We start from the raw sequence: 21,967 nt of genomic DNA, 5'->3' as shown, positions 1-21,967 counted from the left end.
GTTGATAACAACAATGACTTCTGAGTTGATGAGTTAGGGTTCATGCAAGTGGATCTTAATAGGTCATGATATAAAGATGAGTCATTTATTCTAACATCACAAGTTCAACAGGTATTCTATGTTAGTGACTCAGCTGATATGAAATGGTTCATTGTTCTTTTATCTAACAAAATAATCGTCAATAATATTAATGACCAAGAATATAAAGATATTGATGAAGATGATCCTTTTTTGGGACATATCAGTCGCGTGAAAGCGGATCAACTACGGATGATGATTTATATACAAGAGATTATCACGATAAAGGGCTTTGGGTAAATCAATATGCTCATCCAGACAAGGATGACCATAAAAGACAAAAACAATCAAAGAAAATGAAAAAAAAAATAGATGCAAGTAGTCTTTGTATAATTTTTGTTGTTTGTAATTTGTATAATATTGTTTCTTTGTAATTTGTATAATTTTTTTATTTGTAATTATGTAATCTGTCAAAATATAATTGGCATGATATTCATTGCTTGTATTTTATATTGTATCGATGTTTAATAAAACAAACTTCTGGCCTGTATTAATGTGTCTGTGTTGTTGAGAATTTATAAATGTTTGTGCTATTGAGAATGTCTGTTCTGCTAATAAATGTATATGCAAGTATTAATTTATACAAATCAACAGCGAATTCTAGGGGAAGCCCTAACATGCTAGAATGTGATGTAGTTATAGGATAACTACAACAACCTTTTTTATAGAAAAAGATATGGTACATTATTAATACAACAATGTTATGCATGTGATGCGCTGTTGTATTAAGGCGTTGTTTGAGAAAATTTATGAATAATACAACAACGTTTTTTTGTTATTGCGTTGTTAAATATATGAACTTCAACCGTGCAACAACAAGCAATGTTAATAAGAACTATAAAATGCGCTGTTTATTTAAGACTATATGGCAGCGCTTTGTGGACGATGCGTTGTTGTATTGATCCACTATATGATGGCGCTCTGTGGACGAGGCGTTGTTTTATTGATGCACTATTTGACATCGCTTTTTATGTGTTGCGTTGTGGTATATAATCAATCCAATAACGTTTGTGAAACGCTGTTAATAATGACCATATACTATTGCGGTCAAATAAAAAGCACATAAAAACATTATTATATATATAAAATAAACACCGTAAATGGTAACTCTAGCGTAGTGTGTGAAACATAAGTGCACAATGCCATGGATCTCAAAATATTATTAGAAATAACACCTTTTTTTTTCTTATTTGGAGCTACAAATTGTAAGGCACCAAACTTGTATACTGTTACAATATAGAGTTTATTGACTATTCATAATCATGATAGACGGCATATTTTTTTGTACCGCTACTTGTGGTGGTAGATTTTAGCAAACATATAAAGTAAATATGGAATAATTTCACCAATAATTAAAGTTTAAGAAGTAATTATGAGAAAAAAATAGTTTATGGTGTCTATTTGTAAAACACATAAAGTTTAAGGGAGATTTGTAAACTTTTCTCTATTTTTAATAATTATTGACTTCTAAACAAAATAATACAACTAAATGTGGATAACATATGTATAAATTTTTAGGTTGACAATACAAAAATATTACACTTATACTTTAATTTGCCATCTCTAAATTGGTGTACCACGACATTATTAGGACTAATAGAGACTTAATCTTTCCAAAATTGTTATGACTAGTTCCATTCATATGTATAATGAAGGTATCCAACTAATTCCATTCATATTTCCCTAACTAATTTAGATTTTTCAATTATTGAAGCAATTTTAATGAAATGTGTCTTCACTCACTAGATCGTTAAATTTGATGCAAAATTTAGTGATGAATAATTGGACACGTATTTGCAGAACTAATTTAGATTGAGAAAAGAAAAAAAAAAACTTAGGAGTACTTTATAATAGTTAAAATCTATCAACAGACAGAACATAAAAAACAATTACATTAGCTATTAATTATTTCATGTTTACTCATCATAATAATGCATCCTTAATGAAATGTGTCTTCAATCGTACTAATAATAATATAGAAGAAGTGATACTTATTGGAAAGAGCAAATATCAGCACGATATAGAGGCCTGCTTGTTCCGAAACAGTGGTGAGAAAGTTAACGATGGAGTTTCGGCAGTTGGGGAACACTGGGCTGAAGCTGAGTTGTGTTGGGTTCGGAGCCTCACCACTGGGCAATGTCTTTGGCAATGTTTCCGATGAAGATGCTATTTCTTCTGTTCGCTTCGCCTTTCAATCTGGCATCAATTTCTTCGACACTTCTCCGTATACACCTTTCTTCTTTTTAATTTAGGGACACTATTTTCTGTTTTTCCCAATATCTTATTTTATGTTTTTGTTATTCAATTGCAAATTTAACATAATTTGTTTTAGATATAGACTTCATTTATGTGGGGTTCGTTTTGTTAACCAGATCTGCATGAATTATTCTAACCCGTTTGTTTGTTTAACCTTTCGTCTTAAAAAAAGTGATTTTTTTATTTATTTATTTATTTGAAAAAGCACTTCTGATACTTGCACATTGTTTGGTTGGGCTTTCAGAAATGAAAAAGAAACATGAGTTGAAATTAACTTTTTGAGAAGATATGTTTTCAGCTTTTCAAAAAATTCAATTTTGCAATAAGCACATTGTAGAATCACTTTTTAAGGATAAACCGGTTTTGTTGTCAAACAAAGCTTTTACTTACTTCATCAGTTTTATTGAATAATTTCTGATTTCTCATGTTCTGGGCCAATGAATGCTCCTGAAATAGTTTATTACATATTAGTCTTCAATGGCTTCAACAAATAATCACATTTGCAACATTACAATCAGTAGTGGGTTTTCTTTTTTCTTCTTTCTATTTTCATTCTTTAGGGACCTCATTTCAATATGTTGTCTTTCCTTTTCTGAATTTGAAGGTACTATGGAGGAACACTGTCAGAAAAAATGCTCGGAAAGGCATTAAAAGCTCTGGATGTTCCAAGAAGTGAATATATTGTATCAACCAAGTGTGGAAGGTATAAGGACGAAGGCTTTGATTTCAGTGCAGAGAGAGTAACTAAGAGCATAGAAGAGAGCTTGCAAAGATTGCAGCTAGACTATGTTGACATACTGCAATGTCATGATATTGAATTTGGATCTTTAGACCAGGTGGGTTATAGTTGTTCTTCTATAGAAATATTTCATGTTCAGAAAGTACACTTCTTTGGGTTTATGTCTTTATGATGACTATGTCTATGATGGGTTTGTCGGTTTGATTAAAACGCAACTAATTCCTTGGCTTTCTTGTCAAGACAGATTGTTAATGAGACAATTCCTGCCCTTCAGAAACTAAAGGAAGCAGGGAAAATTCGTTTCATTGGCATTACGGGGCTTCCTTTGGGCATTTTTACTTATGTGCTTGATAGGGTTCCACCTGGAACAGTGGATGTCGTACTATCGTATTGCCACCATTGTATCAATGATTCTACCTTGGAGGATATAATTCCCTATCTAAAGAGCAAAGGTGTTGGCATTATAAATGCTTCTCCACTAGCTATGGGGCTCCTCACTGAGAGTGGTCCTCCAGAATGGCATCCGGCTTCACCAGAACTCAAGGTGTTATTATTTTCACATAAATAAATAATGTTGATTCTGTTGTGTGCATGAATAAATAAATAATGTTGATTCTGTTGTGTGCATGAATAAATAATTTTTTTTTCCTATGGGTATTTCCTGGACTATACATTTTAAATCCTCCCAGAATTTTATGCTGCTCATGTAATTATACCCAGGGTGCATAGTACAGCTATGATCCTATTTCCTGACTTTCTAACATTACTACATTATTCTTCCAAATTTTGTATAGGTGAAGTAATTTTTTGCAATTTGATCCTTATATAAAGGAAAAATAAGGAGAACTTCTACTGGAAAAAGACCGAAAAATAATAAAACAAATTTTGGAATTTGAAAAGGAATAAACATATAGAGAGGTGAAAATCAAATTAGTCAATCTATTACTTTTTACCATATGGCCTATTAAAAGAATGATGATGAATTTCAACATCCTTTTGACAGAACAAGGAATCATCTTAGTTAGTTTGGTCATCCAAATATTGCGCACTTAATGATGTTTGCAAACATCTTTGAACTACTTTTCTTCTCAGTCTCTGATTTTTGCTTTTGGTCTGGTACACATTTCATCGAAACCAATTTGCTTCTGTGTATCTAATTTTGTAATTTTGCAGTCTGCATGTCAAGCTGCTGCCACCTATTGTAAAGAAAAGGGAAAAAACATTTCAAAGTTAGCAATGCAGTACAGCTTATTAAATAAAGAAATAACATCGGTTCTTGTTGGCATGAAGTCAGTCAAACAGGTACTGTTTCTTGATTTTCCCAAATTACCATATTTAATTGTATTAATCTATATTACATGTGATTTTGTGAATAATGTGTGAAACCATGTTGGCAAGCTATTCTATGGATTGGCCAATAAATTGGTTTCCTGTTTTTTTGTTTTTACCCAAGAGATATAAGCATTTTCCTTTTTGAACCTTCTCTTTGCCTTTGTCCTTCTCGTGCTTACCAAGTAAACAAAGAACCAAAAATCAGTTGATTCCATAAAGTGATGGACTATGTGATGAAAATCTTATTGAGGAGGTTTTCAGGCTCTCATTGTTGGTAATAATTCGAAATGTACCATTATGTTTTTCCACTTTGCTACACTCTTTCATTTGAGTATATGTCTGTTATCATATAATACTATATTCTCTGTGGTATATCTGAGTTCTTCACCTACGTAGTGAGATTAAGACTTGATTGTTATTGTTGTTATCTTTGTGTATCGATGGACTTTATTATATGTTATTTTAAGAGTTCATGTTGCTTAGCTATTTATGCTGAAGTGCTGTAAATACTTTGTACCTAAACTGGATATGAACCTCTATTGTGTTCTACCTCTTTCTTTCATAGTTTCAACATTCAAGCGGAAAAATACTTTCTTATCGTTGTCGTCTATTTTAGATGTCTTATTGTCTTCTCTTTCAGTTTCTTTTATTTCAATATTATTTGGCTACAAAAGTAGAGGTGTTTGTTCCCTCTTCTTTTCTCTGTAAGGCATAGACATTATGTAGTAAATAGTAATGATCGGCACAGTTAGAAGAAAGAACCTGTTTAGATTTTTCTCCCAAGGTCAGAAAATTTCATACAAATCATTTGCAATGGGTAGATAAAGTGTTCAGGGTTTACCACAGTTGTCGGTGTTCAGGGTTTACCACATTTGTATGAAGAAGGAAATTTTGATTATGATTTAGTGATCACCACAGAAAATCAAGAACCAGTAGTTTAGGACTATAATTTGGGATCTTTCAACTATTGACTTGCTTAAAGGTCCTTTCTCTTTGCTTCTGATGATAGAAAACCCCACTTTGCCTATGCAATGGCTTCAAAGTTTTCTAGTTATAGGAGCATTTTTAAGGGTTTAAAAACAGCAAAAGTTTGTTATGCTCGTTATCTATTTTCTATTTTGTACTTTTAGGAACATTTTTGACTTGCAAGCAAATCTGTTGGTTACTTAGAAGTTAGAATATACTAATAAATTGTGTGACTTGTTAAATATATATCATTTCTCCTAAGAAATGTCCGCTAGTTGGTTTTTGGAGAGCAATGTTGGAAAGGAAATGCTTGAAAACAATGAAATACACTTGTAACATGACTTTCGAGTCTTTCCTTTTTTCCTTTCAGAAACCAAATCGCAAATAGACATTTACCCTCGACTAGCAGTTGTATGTAAAATGGCAAATTCCTTGAACTCAATAATAACGAGATTTGTCCATGTCTTAGATCACAATCTGTGTAATTTGGATTCATTACTTAATAAGAATGACTTGTTCTAACTTGAATAATTGAACAAATTAGGTGGAGGAGAATGTTGATGCTGCAAGAGAACTAGCAGATTCTGGGATTGATGAAGAGGCTCTAACAGAGGTTGGAAACATTCTAAAGCCTGTTAAAAATCAAACATGGCCTAGTGGAATCCAGCAGAGCTGATACTTTTACTACTGCTTCGTGTTGCCTATGAAGAGACCCCACAGCTTATATGAGGATACACTGTCAATGTCTTTTACCCTCGTTCCAATTAATTTTTTATTAAAAATTAACAGGAAAATAATAAGGAATTTTAATACTCTTTCGAAGTTGAATATTTCTTCATTATATTTTCATGACTGTAATGCTGATTTGGGGTTTTGTACTAATGATGTAAGAGCTTTTTAACTGTTAAGCATGTGTGCAATGTTCATCACTTGTGTTAATAATTGTTAACTTTTTAAATAAAAGTAATATATGTAAATGATGCGTAATGTTAATATCTATATAAAAAAGTACTTTTATCATTTGGAGAGGTACCACAAGCTCAGAATTAATTTGGTAAAATAGGAAAGTAAAAAGAATATTTTTCATAAGTCATTTTGCAAGTTAGTTTTTAGGGGAAGGAAAAGAAATAGAAATATTAATAATCATTTTATAAGTATGTACTTTATGGGTAGCAAGCTTTTTCCTTTTCTTGATTATCCTGCCAAATCTAATTAGGAGACGAACTATAAGTCTTAAACTAACTTGCAATGGCACTATAAGTCTTTCAAGATTGACACTGAGTAATACTTCATTACTTCCCTAAGTTAAACAATGCAAATAGGTGCTCAGTTTTCATTTGTACCATCCATCACCAGAGCATGGTTTAGAATTGGCATCAACATTCAGCAATAACAATAATGTGTTTCTGAAAACCATACCACTGCAGAACTTATAGCAGGGTTCACAAGAAATCCAGGCCAATATGAAATGATTTAGAGCTATAGATGTCTAAATTCAACCTGGTTAACTACAAACAGATTGCAAATGAGTATCAAACTTAATCATAACACACTTAAGGTGACAAAATTATCACCAACATGGTCTCATTGAGAATAATATTATGCAAAAAATGAAGACTACTTGCCACTTACATCAAGTTTACACTCTTCCTGGCCTTAAATCCTAGCTATTAAGGATACAAGTTTGTTCTTGAAAGAAGGTAGAAAATGGAGACGTGACAAAAATAAGCAATAAACATACATGATAAACCGGGTAAATTCAATAATTCATTGAAGTCACAGAACATTGAATTCCTTCAAAGCTCTGAGACAGTTGATACAATGATGAATGCAGTGTGAAAAGGATTTCTCTTAACACTATGACATCAAACAATTAGTTTTTCTGAAGGCCGGAAAGAAAAATGTTCTATTTCTTTTTGCTCTGTGATCAAATGTACATGTATCAGTGAACAAACACCCTAGCTGCAAACTACCATCTGCGTATATACCAATTACAACTACAGAATAATATAACAAAGGATGAGTTGATGCAAGGGACATTGTCCTAAATTACCACCTGCTGTAATGGAGGCCAAGCAATGTGATCATCATCTGAGTAGCCAAGAAGAACAAAGTCGGTACAATTCTTCCAACAACCGTTGTTATATGGGTTTCTGAATCGTCCATCAGGACCGCGAAGATATTCATAACGGGATGAATTTGCAACTTCATTTGTGGTCAAATTTCGAGCTATCTGCATTACAATTTACAAACATAAAAAAATCTTCTATAGCTACTACTTTCAAGGTGTTTTGAGTAATAGAAACTGTGTGTGTGATTCTTGTATGCAGTTATGTATATTTCAAAGCCTTCACAGTTGACAAGCATGAGCAAGTTGCTTCATCGAAGGCAAATTTTCAAACAATTTTGAAAATATACCATTGACGGATTTGGATCCTCTCCTGTGCCTAAAGAAGGTGACTTAGTCATTTTTTGGAGAGAGAATGGTAAACAATTATTGTAGAGAACTTGCAGGCTCGTAGAAAAGAAATAATGGCTCCAGCAAAGGGAACTCATCTCTCTTTTTTTCTACAAAACTGTGCCTCCATTCTTTTGTGAAGCCAACCTCCAGCTCAATCTGTGAATCAACCACCGGACCTCACCAATGTTCACCTTCAACCGAAATTCCCCTCTAATCGCTTGCCAACAGCTCATGCCTATCTGGGAATTGAACGTGTGCATTCGCTATGACACCAAGTATTGGACCAAGTGCTTACCACTAGGCCAAAAGTTATAGCTATTAGTTAGGGTGCAACTTTTTTCCTACTTAAGTCTGTTAGCAAGCGCTGCTAGATTTGACTTCAACTCTATCTGGCCTTGTGATGGCAGGACGCTATCCCACAACAAACAAATATGCCACTGCTATATCTTGCACTTGCGTTATTTTCATATTTTGTTGCTCACTTTTCTCCATGCTAAGTTTACCTTCAAGTTTATTCTTCCTTCCGTTGTTTCAAGTGTTTTTTGTCTTATTTTGCATTTAATATTAATTATATTGGGAAGGTTGGTTCTGCCCAATATGATAAATACCCAAAACGGAAGAGTCAATGATGTATTTGGATCCTCTCTTTTACTTAGAAACATGATACTACCGCTACTCGATAATTAGTTCGACAAACTTGGTTCAAGAATGTTAGGTACCTGATACTGAACAATCTGATTTTATGGAATATCTACTAAGAACCTCCACTAGTTACTGGTTTATGTAGAAACCAGTACCAAGAAGGAATTACAATAGAAAGAAGAAACTCAAACGGAAACGGAAACGAGAAAGAAAATAGTCCACAGGTCATTCAAGAGACCTCCAACCTTCCTGACTAAAGGCACCAAAAAACTCACTCGAAAATTACCTGCCTTCTCTCCTGTGTTCCCTTTCATATATACTCTACTCCACTAACCTAATACTCAACCTAGCTGTCCTTTCTCTAACTGCCACATCAGCGTTCTGTTATACTACAGACTATCTGTGTGAGAATTCTCAGTCAGGAGAATAATGAGAATGCTCGCAGTAGGAGAGGACATATAGTTAGGGTCACTTTCCAACCATCATTATCTGGGGCTCGCTTCGATCATCATCCTTGATAGTGGTCTCCAAAAACTATCATGAACAATATCCTTTAACCACTATCACCCACAATGTCATCAACCATGGTCATCATGGCATCCATTGTTGCAGGCTCCCTCCGTCCATCGTCATTGGCATAATCCACCAACCATCAATCCATCATCATTGACGACATCCCTCGATAACTGCAAATCTTTATTTGCTCTAACCATAAAAATGAATATTTTTTGCCAATTCCAATGCTGTATAGAAGTACAGGATTGGAATTGAATTGAAATTCTGCGTTTCAAGAATGTAAATGATTATTGATGAAAATTTAGTGTATAGTTTCAAGCAATCACCATGGAAGCCTGTGTTATCGTCAAAGTCGTAGCCGCGATGAAAACAACAGCATCCATCACCAAAAATACAATAACACTTGGATGTATAACCAACACATGATGGAACCATGTTTCTCCTGTTGATAATGTTGTTGTAGACGTCCAAATTCCTGTCATGAAAAAAAGAAGCTGTCATCTGGTTCAAGTTAAATAATAAACTAGACAATATCGGTTATAGAAAAGTTCAAAAGGAGATCTTGACATACTGTGAACTGCAATGACAGCACTAGAGGAAGAAGTCAAAGTTGCAAAGCAGATAAAGATAAAAAAATCCCTTTTGTTCCTCTGCAAGACGCATAACAATTAAGATTTAAGGCTCACATGGAATGAAGGAAAGAAGAAAAACCAATCCATTGCAGAAGGAAAAACAGCCTGACTTGATTTATGATATATTAGTCAAACTTAAGTAAAGAAAAAAATAAAATAAATCAATCATAAGAATGCATTATTGTTCTAGTGGGTAAAGAATAAATAGCAAAACATTACCTTTCCCACACAGTTAGATATCCACGGACAATGGTGATCAAACTGTTCCACGCAACGGTTACAAGTAGGGCAATGCTTAGATCGCACAGGTCTTATAATCTAATGATACAATTTGAGAAAAACCTGATGAGTGATAACTTATTTTGAGAATTTAATCAACTAAAATATCAACATTGGACTCTTGAATACAGAGAATTCAGAACAGGCAAACCTTGCAGGTAGGGCAAAGTTGAGACCAATTTCCCACCCAAACAGATGAGCTATTCAGATCAATGTGCAACAAAGGATCCTGCAGAATACAGAATGTAGCATTCAGGTTTTAGTACACTATTAAATTTAAGTGAATACATCTATATTTTAGTAAAATGTGACATCTGCATTAAGATATATAATAATCCTGTTCTTTTTAATAAATATTATAATATGTTATTGTCAATCTTCTAGTGAAACCTTAGGAGTTGCTAAGTATTGCAACCCCTGAAATGAACAGAAATTATGTACCACATACACCTATTGCCTGCTGAGATAAATTCAAGTAATTTTATAACTATATACTATCTAAGTAACAATACATACTATCATATTTTGACCCAACTTACTACCACAAAATCATTACTCAGGAAAGAGGACCCTTGTAACAGGATAGTGTTCCCTTGATAAAATCTTGCTCAGGTGCAAGTACTTTTTTATAAACTAATATCACTTGCAAGTAATAACACTTTTTATACAACAGCCATGAAAGTACTGCACACCTCTGTATCACTTTGAGTACCTAAGTCTCCTGGCCGTTTTATGTAACCTGGATCTTTGCTGCACAGTTGAAAATAACATCAATAAATTAGGTAAATTAAAGTAAGCTCACAAAGAAACTTCAAAAAAAATTATGATAAATCCAGGTATACGACATGTTTGACAAAACACATAGCAAGCATATATAACTAAATATATATACATATATATAATATTAGTATTGAACTTAACAATAGAGCATGACAAGAATCAGCACAAAACATGGTTGCCTAGGAAAAAATCACATGATCAAAACACAAATCGTAAGCCTTAAACTCAAGGTTATCAAATCCAGATTTGAATCATGGATCGGAAGACCTATTTTCTGAATCGTGAATCGATTTGTAAGATACATGACAGTGATTAAAAATAACATAAAATGTATTTGCACATAAAGAAAAAAAGTTATATTAGCATTTGAGTCAAATAATTCATCAATAACCAACATGCATGACAAAAGGCAGCAACAGAGATGGTATGGGGTATGCCAAAATGTGAATGTTAGGGTAAGTTTCAGTAATTAATTCTGAAATAATGACCTATAATTATTAGGAAGGGTAGTTTCGAGACTGCCCAGCCCATCACCATTCAAAAAGGTCCATAAAAGAGGCTCAAAACAAAATTTCAGAATTTGGTCACACGGAACTGGCCTGTCTTCATGTGTGATCTGACATAAACTAAAAAACGGCAAATAAAACCCTAACAGCTTCTTCTAAGGAACAGGGTCACTGGAGACCCGAACCTCTTGTGAGTGCAACCCAGACGTTTCTGCAGCCATTGCGAATTGAAAAACACAAATAGAAATTATTATTCAAATGATTTCTGCGATTCATCCAGGATTCAGAACCATTTACGATGCTTCTCAGGTTTTGCATCGCCGTCTTCCATTTTGGTTTCGTTTCAGGATACGAATCATTAGTATCACATGGTACCAACTACCATGCTTAAAATCATTAAATAATGCAAGCCAAAAATTAATAACTAAATGGAAAAAGTAAAATATTAAAATAAATCTCACCAATGAGTTTGTTAAGACTGGTATCAATTGATAAAAGAAAAGATGAGCTAAAGATAGAAAAGAATTGCCCCTAACCCAGAATCAAGAGATTCTGTTAGGGTTCTAGATTTATTATTGAAGAAAGAGTAGAATTACAAGAGAGAATTGAGTGCCTTGGATCCCACGATCCAATCCCTACTTCTGATTCCAAATCAGAGAATACCTTCTAACTACCTCCCCTTACTAACTACCTTTCTACTTATAGAACCCTAACTTCCCTTAACTAACTAACTGCCTAAAGGTGGAGAGGAAAGTTTGTTATCACTAAACCAAACTTTCCTTTTCCCTCTAGAGTACACATTTTTAATAACAGGTGGCATCCTATCAGATTGCCCCCTATCAGAGTTTATTTTATTTATTTATAGGAATTCATTAAGACAGAAGATGATTTCAAAGAGTTAGGGAGTAAGAGATCCTCCTAAAAACAAATAAAGAAAACAAAAAACATCAAAGAAGCAAACTGACTGAAGTAGAAATGATTATTCTGAGAGTCATCTTTGGTTAAAGAGTTCCAATATCAACTCAACATGCGAAAGAAAGCAAAGTCAAGTTTAAGTCTTAACTCTCATATCCAACTTCTGGGTTCATAATTTTAGTGAAGTATTCACATGATAAGAAGCATGCATCAGTAGATATTATACTCATAAAAAACATAAAAGTTACATAAATATGAAGATAACATATAGTTATATCACCATACTGCACATAAAAGCAAAAAAAATATGGGACAGAAACATACCTAAGCCTGTTTCATCAGGTTTTGAGCCTTAGCCAAGTTCAGCTTTAGTTCCTCTAGAATTCTGTCCCTAGTAGTCAAGAGTTGATTCACCTCCTCTACCTTAGAAGGGACTGTTCCAGCCTTAATCAATACAGGGGGATCCCTGCCATACAGGGCTTTAAAAGGAGACATCCCAGAAGATCCATTATAGTTGGTGTTGAACCAAAACTCTGCCCAATGCAACCAGTCTATCCACTGTTTAGGCTTAGATCCAATAAAACACCTCAAGTAAGTTTCCAAGCATCTGTTCGTGACCTCTGTTTGACCATCAGTTTGTGGATGGTAGGAGGTGCTGAGCTTAAGTTTTGTCCCTGCTAATTTGAAGAGCTCCTTCCAGAAATTGCTAAGAAACAAAGGGTCTCTATCAGAAACTATGGTAGAGGGAAAACCATGTAATTTGACTATCTCCTTGAGGAACAAGGTGGCCACCTCCTTAGCAGAATAGGGATGACCTAAGGCAAAAAAGTGAGCATACTTGGTCAATCTATCCACCACTACATATATGGTGTCCTTACCTTTAATTCTTGGCAATCCTCCTATGAAATCCATGGAAATATCCATCCAAACTTGCTGAGGGATGGGTAAAGGATGAAGCAGCCCAGCAGGGGATAGGGTAGAATATTTGCACCTCTGGCAGACCTCACAAGCCTCCACAAAGGCCTTGATGTCCCCTTTCATCCCTATCCAAAACAGAAAATTGGAAATTCTTTTGTAAGTTCTAAAATAACCTGAGTGGCCACCCATAAGAGAGGCATGATATTCTGCTAAAATTATAGGGATTCTAGGTGAATCCTTTGATAAAACCAACCTCCCTTTATAGTATAAGATGCCCTGTCTAAGCTCATAATCTGGATGGGAAATAGGGTTGGCCAACAAATCTTGTATTACCTTCTTCCATCTAGGGTCTTGCTGTAATTCTTCTATCCATGTGCCCACATCATCATTGGAAATCATTGATATGGCAGAGAACAAAACCTTTCTGGACAGAGCATCTGCTGCAGAATTTTCTTTGCCTGGCTTGTACTGAATTTCGAAATCCAACCCAATCAATTTGACTGCCCATTTAAACTGCTCTTCAGAAAACAACCTCTGTTCAGAGAGGAATTTCAAGCTTTTCTGGTCTGTTCTTATCACAAAATGCCTCCCTAACAGATAGTGTTTCCATTTCTGGATAGCTTGGACCAAAGCCATTAACTTCCTCTCATAGACTGATTTCTGCTGAGATTTGATGGATAATCCTTGGCTCCAGAATGCCAATGGCCTCCCTTCTTGCATCAACACAGCTCCCAATCCCTTGCTTGAGGCATCAGTCTCCACCACAAATTCCTTGGAAAAATCAGGGAGTGCTAGTGAAGGTAACTGCATCATTGCCTTCTTAAGTTCTTCAAATGCCACAGTGGCCTCTGTTCCCCACTGAAAAGCATCCTTTCTAAGCAGGTTAGTCAAAGGTTTGGCTATCTTGCCATAGCCTTTAACAAACCTCCTATAGTATCCTGTCAAACCCAAAAAACCTCTCAAGCTCTTGACATTAGTAGGCTTGGGCCAGGAATTGATTGCCTCAACCTTGGATTCATCAGCAGCTACTTTTCCTTCAGAAATAATGTGCCCCAAGTACTCTATGCTGAGTTGCCCAAAACTGCACTTCTTGAAGTTGGCTCTGAGGGCATGAGTGACCAAGATTCCTAGGACCAGTTGAAGGTGCTTGCCATGTGTAGCAAAATCTGAGCTATACACTAGAATATCATCAAAGAAAACTAAAGTAAATTTCCTTAAGTAGGGTTTAAGTACCTCATTCATCAAAGCTTGAAATGTAGATGGAGCATTGGTCAAGCCAAATGGCATAACCAAGAACTCATAATGGCCCTCATGAGTTCTAAAAGTTGTTTTGCCCACATCTTCCTCCTTCATACGAATCTGGTGATAACCTGATTTTAGATCAAGCTTAGAAAAAACCCTTGCATTCCCCAACTCATCTAGCAATTCCTCAATCAAGGGGATAGGGAATTTGTTAGGCATAGTGATCCTGTTGAGGGCCCTGTAGTCTACACAAAACCTCCAACCCCCATCCTTCTTCTTCACCAATATAATTGGACTAGAGTAGGGACTTATGCTAGGCCTAATGACCCCTGCTTCAAGCATCTCAGCTACTAACCTCTCAACCTCTGCTTTCTGATAATAAGGACATCTATAGGGTCTGATGTTAGGAATATTAGACCCCTCCTTCAAATGAATAACATGATCATGCTGTCTTGAAGGAGGTAGGCCATCTGGGTCTTGAAACACCTCCTGAAACTGTTGCACCACCTCAGAGATCTCTAGAGGCACCCTCTGAACATTTCTGGTTTGGTCTTCCCCATACTGAACCAGCAACCCCTGTCCCTCTTCCATCAAGACTTGCATGAAGGCCCCTAGTGACAATTCTGCTCTGGACAGAGCAGGGTCTCCTACCAGAGTGACCGCAGAATCCCCTATTGAAACTGACAGCCTCATTCTTCCAAAATCAGCCTTGACTTCCCCCAAACCAGCCAACCATTCCAGCCCCAGTACCAAGTCAACCCCCTTTAAGCCAAACAAATAGAAGTCTTGTTGAACTTCTAGTTTTTGTATGCAAAGTTTAAGCTGTGAGCACTTACCTTGGCACTTAATGTGGTGGCCATCTCCTACCTCAACCACATAGGTTTTTGTTTTATCCACTGCTAAATTCATCCTCTGTACCAACTCTTGAGAAATGAAGTTGTGTGAAGCCCCACAATCAATCAAGATGACTACAGGGACCTCCTGCAATCTCCCCCCAATCTTCCAGGACCTTACTGAGGTTAGACCCTTCATTGAAAATAGAGAAAGTTGCAAGAAGGTGAGGGATTCACCCCCTCCCTCTACACTCCTGCAATCTCCCCCCAATCTTCCAGGACCTTACTGAGGTTAGACCCTTCATTGAAAATAGAGAAAGTTGCAAGAAGGTGAGGGATTCACCCTCTCCCTCTACATTGTCTTCCCCTTCTTCTTCTGCCATTAGGAGCATACTTAATCGTTTGTGTTTACAGATGTGGTCCCTAGAGAAGGGTTCATCACACCTAAAACACAACCCTCTTTCCCTTTTATCTTTCATCTCTGCAGCTGATAGTCTTCTAAATTCACCCTTAATTCGAGAACTATCCCCTTCTTGGAGGGTTCTAAATCCCCCTCCTACACTCCCAACAGAGGATCCTTCCTTCCTGCTACCCCCAGATTGCGTGGGGTCCAAGGTAACAACTTTATTAACTGATCCACCCCTGAAATACCCCCCTATCCTGGAATTACTTAACAGGGGCCTCTTATTAACCATCATATTCTTCTGTTCTATTAAGAGGGCCTTTTGTATGATTTCAGGCAGAGTACCTAATTCATACACCCTCACCTCTACCCTTATTTCTTCCTTTAATCCATTGATGAATACTCCTCTTACAAACTCTTGGTTGATTTCCCTTAATGCCCCCGCATATTTCTCAAACTCCTCCACATAAGCTTCCACCCCTCCTTCCTGTTTTAAGGCCAAAAGTAACTCAAATGGGTTCTAGACCATAGAAGGTTGGAATCTCCTTACTACTGCCAGTTTGAAACCTTCCCATGTGGGCTTTGGGTTACATCTCTCCCACCATTGGAACCAACTCAGGGCTTTTCCCTCCATAGCTACCATCATTGCTTGCATTTTCTCCTCTGCCGTGATACCCCTCATAGTGAAGTACCTCTCCAAGCGTTGGACCCATCCATGCGCATCGTCTCCAACAAAGATAGGTATTTCTAAACGTCTCCACTTGTCACGTTGGCTATGATGAAGCCCAGGCCTTCCACTTTCATCCTCGTGTTCACTATCTCCTTCGATGGAATTGGACTCTGTTCTAATCCCTAATTTCTCTGCTATTGCTGCCATTAAATCCTCTGTTCTCTTCATTCTAGCCTCGTTCAACTCTAATCGAGTATGAACTGCCTCCCTTTCCTGGCCCCAACTATCTCCTTCCTTTGCCATGCTTCTCGTAGAAACCATACGCCACAGGATCAGCAGCAGAAAGAACGTGGGGTCTCCCACCCCTCAGGCACCAAGAATGGTGCTCTGACACCAGTGTTAAGACTGGTATCAATTAATAAAAGAAAAGATGAGCTAAAGATAGAAAAGAATTGCCCCTAACCCAGAATCAAGAGATTCTGTTAGGGTTCTAGATTTATTATTGAAGAAAGAGTAGAATTACAAGAGAGAATTGAGTGCCTTGGATCCCACGATCCAATCCCTACTTCTGATTCCAAATCAGAGAATACCTTCTAACTACCTCCCCTTACTAACTACCTTTCTACTTATAGAACCCTAACTTCCCTTAACTAACTAACTGCCTAAAGGTGGAGAGGAAAGTTTGTTATCACTAAACCAAACTTTCCTTTTCCCTCTAGAGTACACATTTTTAATAACAGGTGGCATCCTATCAGATTGCCCCCTATCAGAGTTTATTTTATTTATTTATAGGAATTCATTAAGACAGAAGATGATTTCAAAGAGTTAGGGAGTAAGAGATCCTCCTAAAAACAAATAAAGAAAACAAAAAACATCAAAGAAGCAAACTGACTGAAGTAGAAATGATTATTCTGAGAGTCATCTTTGGTTAAAGAGTTCCAATATCAACTCAACATGCGAAAGAAAGCAAAGTCAAGTTTAAGTCTTAACTCTCATATCCAACTTCTGGGTTCATAATTTTAGTGAAGTATTCACATGATAAGAAGCATGCATCAGTAGATATTATACTCATAAAAAACATAAAAGTTACATAAATATGAAGATAACATATAGTTATATCACCATACTGCACATAAAAGCAAAAAAAATATGGGACAGAAACATACCTACTACATTTATAAAACATAATCAGGGAACCAACTGCTAGAGAAAAAGTTGTACAGGCCCAAAGTCCAACAACAGCAGTAATCTTTTTAAGATTAGGAGCTGGTATGAGTGGAAAAGATACAGTAATGGTTAGTCATCTTTCCTAGGGGAAAACTCAAGTATGAGTGTGTTTCTGATATTGCAAATAGGCACAAAATTCTTGAAGTACCTGCAACGACTGAGTTGATGAAGAGGATCGTGAGAAAGATTATAATACAGAATAAGATGGGAGCATAACCAGTATCTGTAAACATCAAATTACAAACTTTTCGCCTCCAGTGGTTGCTATGAGCCCGTTGTTGATTAGACTGCAAGAACGTAAATGAACACAATAATTAGTTACAGAGACGATACAAGTATCTGACTATCTGTATATACAAAATGCAACAAGTCATTGATGGTTCTGGCATTCTGTTAGAGGTACAATGAAAGTCATTTGTGTGCTTCCACCTAACAGCTTAAGCTTTGTTTGGGAGAGTTCGTGACATGTTATCAGAGCTTCTTTGACCAAGTGGCCGAAAATTAGATCCTTGTCCACTCACATTCTTCTATATAAAAGTTGAAATTAAGTATGCCGTAAAGGTAGCCTGTTCATTGTCCACCTTTCATGCCAAAAGGTCTCATATGAGGAGGCATGTGAGGGATATAATAACCTTCCCCTAACAGATTAAGGTTAAGAGGGTCGGAAAGTATTTCAATATTAAATAAATTCTAATAAATTAATGTTATTGAATTTTTAACGTTACAATTTACCCTTCATTTATACATTTTTAACCATTCAAATTTTCAAACAAATAAAACACAAAAAAAAAAACTTATTTCCTTTTTTAATATACCTCTGTTCCCTTTCACGTTTAAGAAATAGATAGCAAGTTAGAAGATTGTATGAACAATTAATAGGAAAATCAAGGCAAGGTACTACTCTAGATGACATGTACATAAACTTAAATGTATGTCTGCTTGTGATCTCCTGCATTCAGAAAAACTAAATTTTACAATGGTTATTAATCACTTGGAGACTCGGTAGGAACTTTCTTAAAAAAATACACAACCAATGGCCTTATCAATACAATGTAACGTACAAGGAAAGGGGCGACATGCCGATGACCGTTATCATTTGCAAGCTGCACAGGAGTGAATCCAGCTTTGTCCTTCACTGTTAGTTCTTTCTTTGTGCCTGAATGTACAAGCACAGCACACGCTTCTGAATGTCCTCTTAATGCAGCCCAATGCAACGGTGTACACCCTGCACCAATTTTGCAGAATAATATCTCATTTGAAAAAAAAACTACAATGACGAACAGAACTATAAGTTAAACCATAGATTCAGTACAAATGATCTGTTTCATAAGTATTAATTCAAAATTTAATCCAGTGCAATAATTTATATTAACATTCAAACTTTAATGAATTTATCATCATATTTCAAGCACATAACATAAAATTTTAAATCTGTACCACCAAATGAACATTTGAAACTGAAGGTGAGTCTGAAGCCTCCTAAAATTCAAAGAGATAAATCCAGCATACAAACCCCATGAACCAGCAATGTCAAGATCATGAATACAATCAACAATAACAAACACATGATAATGACAGTAGCATAACAATAACGCACCCTTATATGTGATCATAAGAAAGTGATAACATTTTCACCTTGGGTAACAATAATGCAATAGGTGATAGCTCATCTCAGCATCAGATAGAATGACATGAAACATCAAATTCGTGTATTTTGGGCTGAGATTGAGCAAATACTAAAAACTACATAGGGACACTATTATGATATAAAGAATGCATAATTAAGGATTTGTACAAACAGATAGGGGAATTAAAGGCCAGCTTGACATACCGTCTTTATCTTGTCTCTCTTGACTTGCATCTCTAAATAGAAGCAATCTTACTGTATCAGCGTATCCCTTATATGCAGCCCTGGTCATAAGAAGTAAAAGCTCAAGAAACAAGAAAATTGGGATTTTCGACAGATTTAGCTTGCTGGAGATGCAATCATAATAAGAAACAATAATTTTGGGTAGGGTTCCTTCTTTTCCCACTGATTAACCCAATTTGCTGTGTACTGAAACCCCACTTTATGACATCTAATCTTTTGAGACATAGTATTCTGATTTCAGTGTCTCTCCTGACAATGGTGTGTCTCGACTTCTGATATGTAGATTAAGTTGTCTTAACTCAAGTATTTACTCAAACTATTTGACACAGTGCATCTACTAACATAAAGTAAATCAAAACTCTATGAATTACAGCAAGACCTCATTCCATTAGTTTTTTTGTACAAAAAAGTTAAGATTCGGGGAAGGCATACCCCTTTGCAAGGTAAGGGGAGATAACCAACCTCGTGGGGGTTGATAGTGGAATTTAAATACTGCCTACCATTCGGGGCAATCTAGGAAACAAACCCAATCCACAACAAGTGCAGGCAGAAGGCTTGGCCAGAGATGTGCCAACCCCATTAAATTAATTAATTTGAAAATGGAATTACAGTTTACCCAAAGCATTAACTGCATGATGCATGTTAAATAATTTTATGAGTGCATTGAAAGCAAAATTAAATGTGTGGTGGAACTGTGACATTCACGATAAAGTCTCATTGTCAGAGTAAAATTTATTCACTAACACGTGAAATCAAAAGCTTTATTGCATACCAATGAAGTGGACTCCTTCCGTCATTATCTGGCACATCAAAATCAGCATGGTACTTTACAACAATGTGATTTAAGAAAGCTGTCTGTCCATATTGTGCAGCAACATGAACTGCCTGCACAAACCATTTAACTCATAATATAATAGTATTGGCAGCATAAATTAAATTTAATGGATTGAGCGGAATAATTGTAATGTATTTGACTGCACATTCAAACCTAACATTTCAGTGTTTGACAGAACTATACTATATATCATTAGACAAGTATAAAAATCTGAAAACCAAAAATAATTAGAATTACTTTTACACATAGGAATGTCAATCAGGTTTGGTAACACGTCTCACCCATACCCAGGTTCTAAATTAGGATTTGCTTTATACATTAAACATACAGTTATATATTTGATCAATTTTACACAGGAACCTAAATGCTCACTCATTACTGTTAAGATAGTCCCACATTGGAATTCTAAGAATTGGGCATCCCACACCCTATGAACTAGCTTTCAGGGTTGGTTAGGCCTAGCCTATGCAATTCTAAGAATTACATGTCCCAAATACACATACAACATAAGAATTGACACAATATACCTATTCAAAGTTTAAAACAAAACACACACTTGAAACAATTTAACATTTAACAGCTTCATATAATCATTATAAGTAATTCTTTAATCTCTGATTGTATTCGAAATATAAGTTACAAAAGTTTCAGAAGATACCTATGGAGTAAACTTTTTACATGCATATTGTTTCTTTTTCCCAACATATATTACTTGTTAACTAAAAAAGATATAAGAAATAATTATGATATTTATTATATATATTACTTATAAATGTAAGGATGTACTACAAAAGGAAAGAATACCCGGTATCCATTTATATCTGCAGCTTCAACCCGGGCTCCATTCTCCAAGAGCGCATCAGCAGCTGCAGTTGAACCATGAACTGCCGCCCAATGAAGTGCCGTTTGTTGCATGTAGTCAGTAGCATTAACATCACCCCCATGCTTCAAAACAAAGACCCAAGTACAGTTTAATTAAAAAAAGCACATTGAAACCCCAATCAAGATATAAGCATAACCAACCTTCAAATAAAATCAACTTCATCATATAGAGACCCCCATTCAAAGTTACAAAAACTAATAATTTCTAACCCTGCCAACGATTTCTCAAAGAATAAAATCAAAACTTCCATAAGGCAAAAATCATCTTAATTTTTCAAGAACGCCCAATTTTCCTATCATCAATTCTAAGCTAAATAGATAATAGATAAGCACATAAAAATACACAAAAAGAATGAATACTCAGATTCATCCTGGATGGAAAAAAATTTGTGGTCCAATTTTATCCCTAAAAGATGAAAAATCCGAACTTGGTCTTCAAGGATATGAAATACCCATCAAATTTTAGAGACAAATTAGTCCCTGTCCATTGACTATTTTGACCATTGTTTGAAATTTTATGAAGCAAGTTCAGATTTTTCATTTATCAACCACTAAATTGGAGACATGTTTTTCTTAGATACAAACTTGGGTATTTATTCAAAACAAAAAAGTTAGGAAAAGGGGGGAAATACCTGAATGATATAGTTAACAATCTCATGGAAATTATTAAGAGAAGCCCATTGAAGAGCATAATAACCATTAACATCAGGAACAGAAACAGAAGCAGCATCTTGTTCAACGAAGGACCTCAATTTGGGAAAATGGCCATGAGCAGAGGCAGTGAAAACATCGAGAATGGAAGGTTGATCCTGATCGTGGTTTTCGTTGGGTTTGGAATCTGATGATGATAATCCAACCACGATCTTTGAGGATGCCATTGCTCAATGCTACAGCATTCAAATTGAGATGCTGCTACGTTTATTCGGAGCTGCCTATTGAGAAATATATGTATTATAAGATAGGACTCAAAATATATATATATATA

At 35.7% G+C, this 21,967-nt stretch overlaps 2 protein-coding genes across 2 annotated transcripts; one reads left to right on the top strand and one right to left on the bottom strand.

Annotated features, from left to right (window-relative positions):
* On the top strand, positions 2,091-6,221 carry LOC109331942 (L-galactose dehydrogenase). The gene is made up of 5 exons (XM_019566750.1): positions 2,091-2,302; positions 2,939-3,170; positions 3,318-3,617; positions 4,247-4,375; positions 5,916-6,221. Exons 1-5 carry the CDS (start codon positions 2,142-2,144, stop codon positions 6,045-6,047), a joined length of 954 nt encoding a protein of 317 aa, XP_019422295.1. The 5' UTR covers positions 2,091-2,141; the 3' UTR covers positions 6,048-6,221.
* Positions 7,130-21,907, bottom strand: LOC109331707 (probable protein S-acyltransferase 23). Its single transcript, XM_019566379.1, has 14 exons — positions 21,615-21,907; positions 20,905-21,045; positions 20,038-20,150; positions 19,227-19,306; positions 18,457-18,620; positions 17,544-17,682; positions 17,335-17,434; positions 10,594-10,651; positions 10,053-10,130; positions 9,842-9,940; positions 9,562-9,640; positions 9,317-9,465; positions 7,428-7,604; positions 7,130-7,347 (listed from the first exon to the last, which is right to left on the bottom strand). Exons 1-14 carry the CDS (start codon positions 21,858-21,860, stop codon positions 7,330-7,332), a joined length of 1,641 nt encoding a protein of 546 aa, XP_019421924.1. The 5' UTR covers positions 21,861-21,907; the 3' UTR covers positions 7,130-7,329.

Source organism: Lupinus angustifolius, chromosome LG17 (assembly GCF_001865875.1).
Source record: "Lupinus angustifolius cultivar Tanjil chromosome LG17, LupAngTanjil_v1.0, whole genome shotgun sequence".
NCBI classification, from domain to species: domain Eukaryota; kingdom Viridiplantae; phylum Streptophyta; class Magnoliopsida; order Fabales; family Fabaceae; genus Lupinus; species Lupinus angustifolius.
Note: the sequence above shows the minus strand (reverse complement) of the source record. Positions and strands in the feature narration are given on the sequence as shown.

Bases quoted from the DNA above. Each gene is read 5' to 3' on its own strand.
- LOC109331707 (XM_019566379.1), bottom strand. From the start codon at position 21,860: ATGGCATCCTCAAAGATCGTGGTTGGATTATCATCATCAGATTCCAAA. The intron at 21,046-21,614 runs GTATTTCCCCCC...TTTGTTTTGAAG, and splicing joins TTGTTAACTATATCATTCAG to CATGGGGGTGATGTTAATGC. The intron at 9,941-10,052 runs GTTTGCCTGTTC...TTGTATCATTAG, and splicing joins AACTTTGCCCTACCTGCAAG to ATTATAAGACCTGTGCGATC.
- LOC109331942 (XM_019566750.1), top strand. From the start codon at position 2,142: ATGGAGTTTCGGCAGTTGGGGAACACTGGGCTGAAGCTGAGTTGTGTT. The intron at 3,618-4,246 runs GTGTTATTATTT...GTAATTTTGCAG, and splicing joins CGGCTTCACCAGAACTCAAG to TCTGCATGTCAAGCTGCTGC. The intron at 4,376-5,915 runs GTACTGTTTCTT...TGAACAAATTAG, and splicing joins GCATGAAGTCAGTCAAACAG to GTGGAGGAGAATGTTGATGC.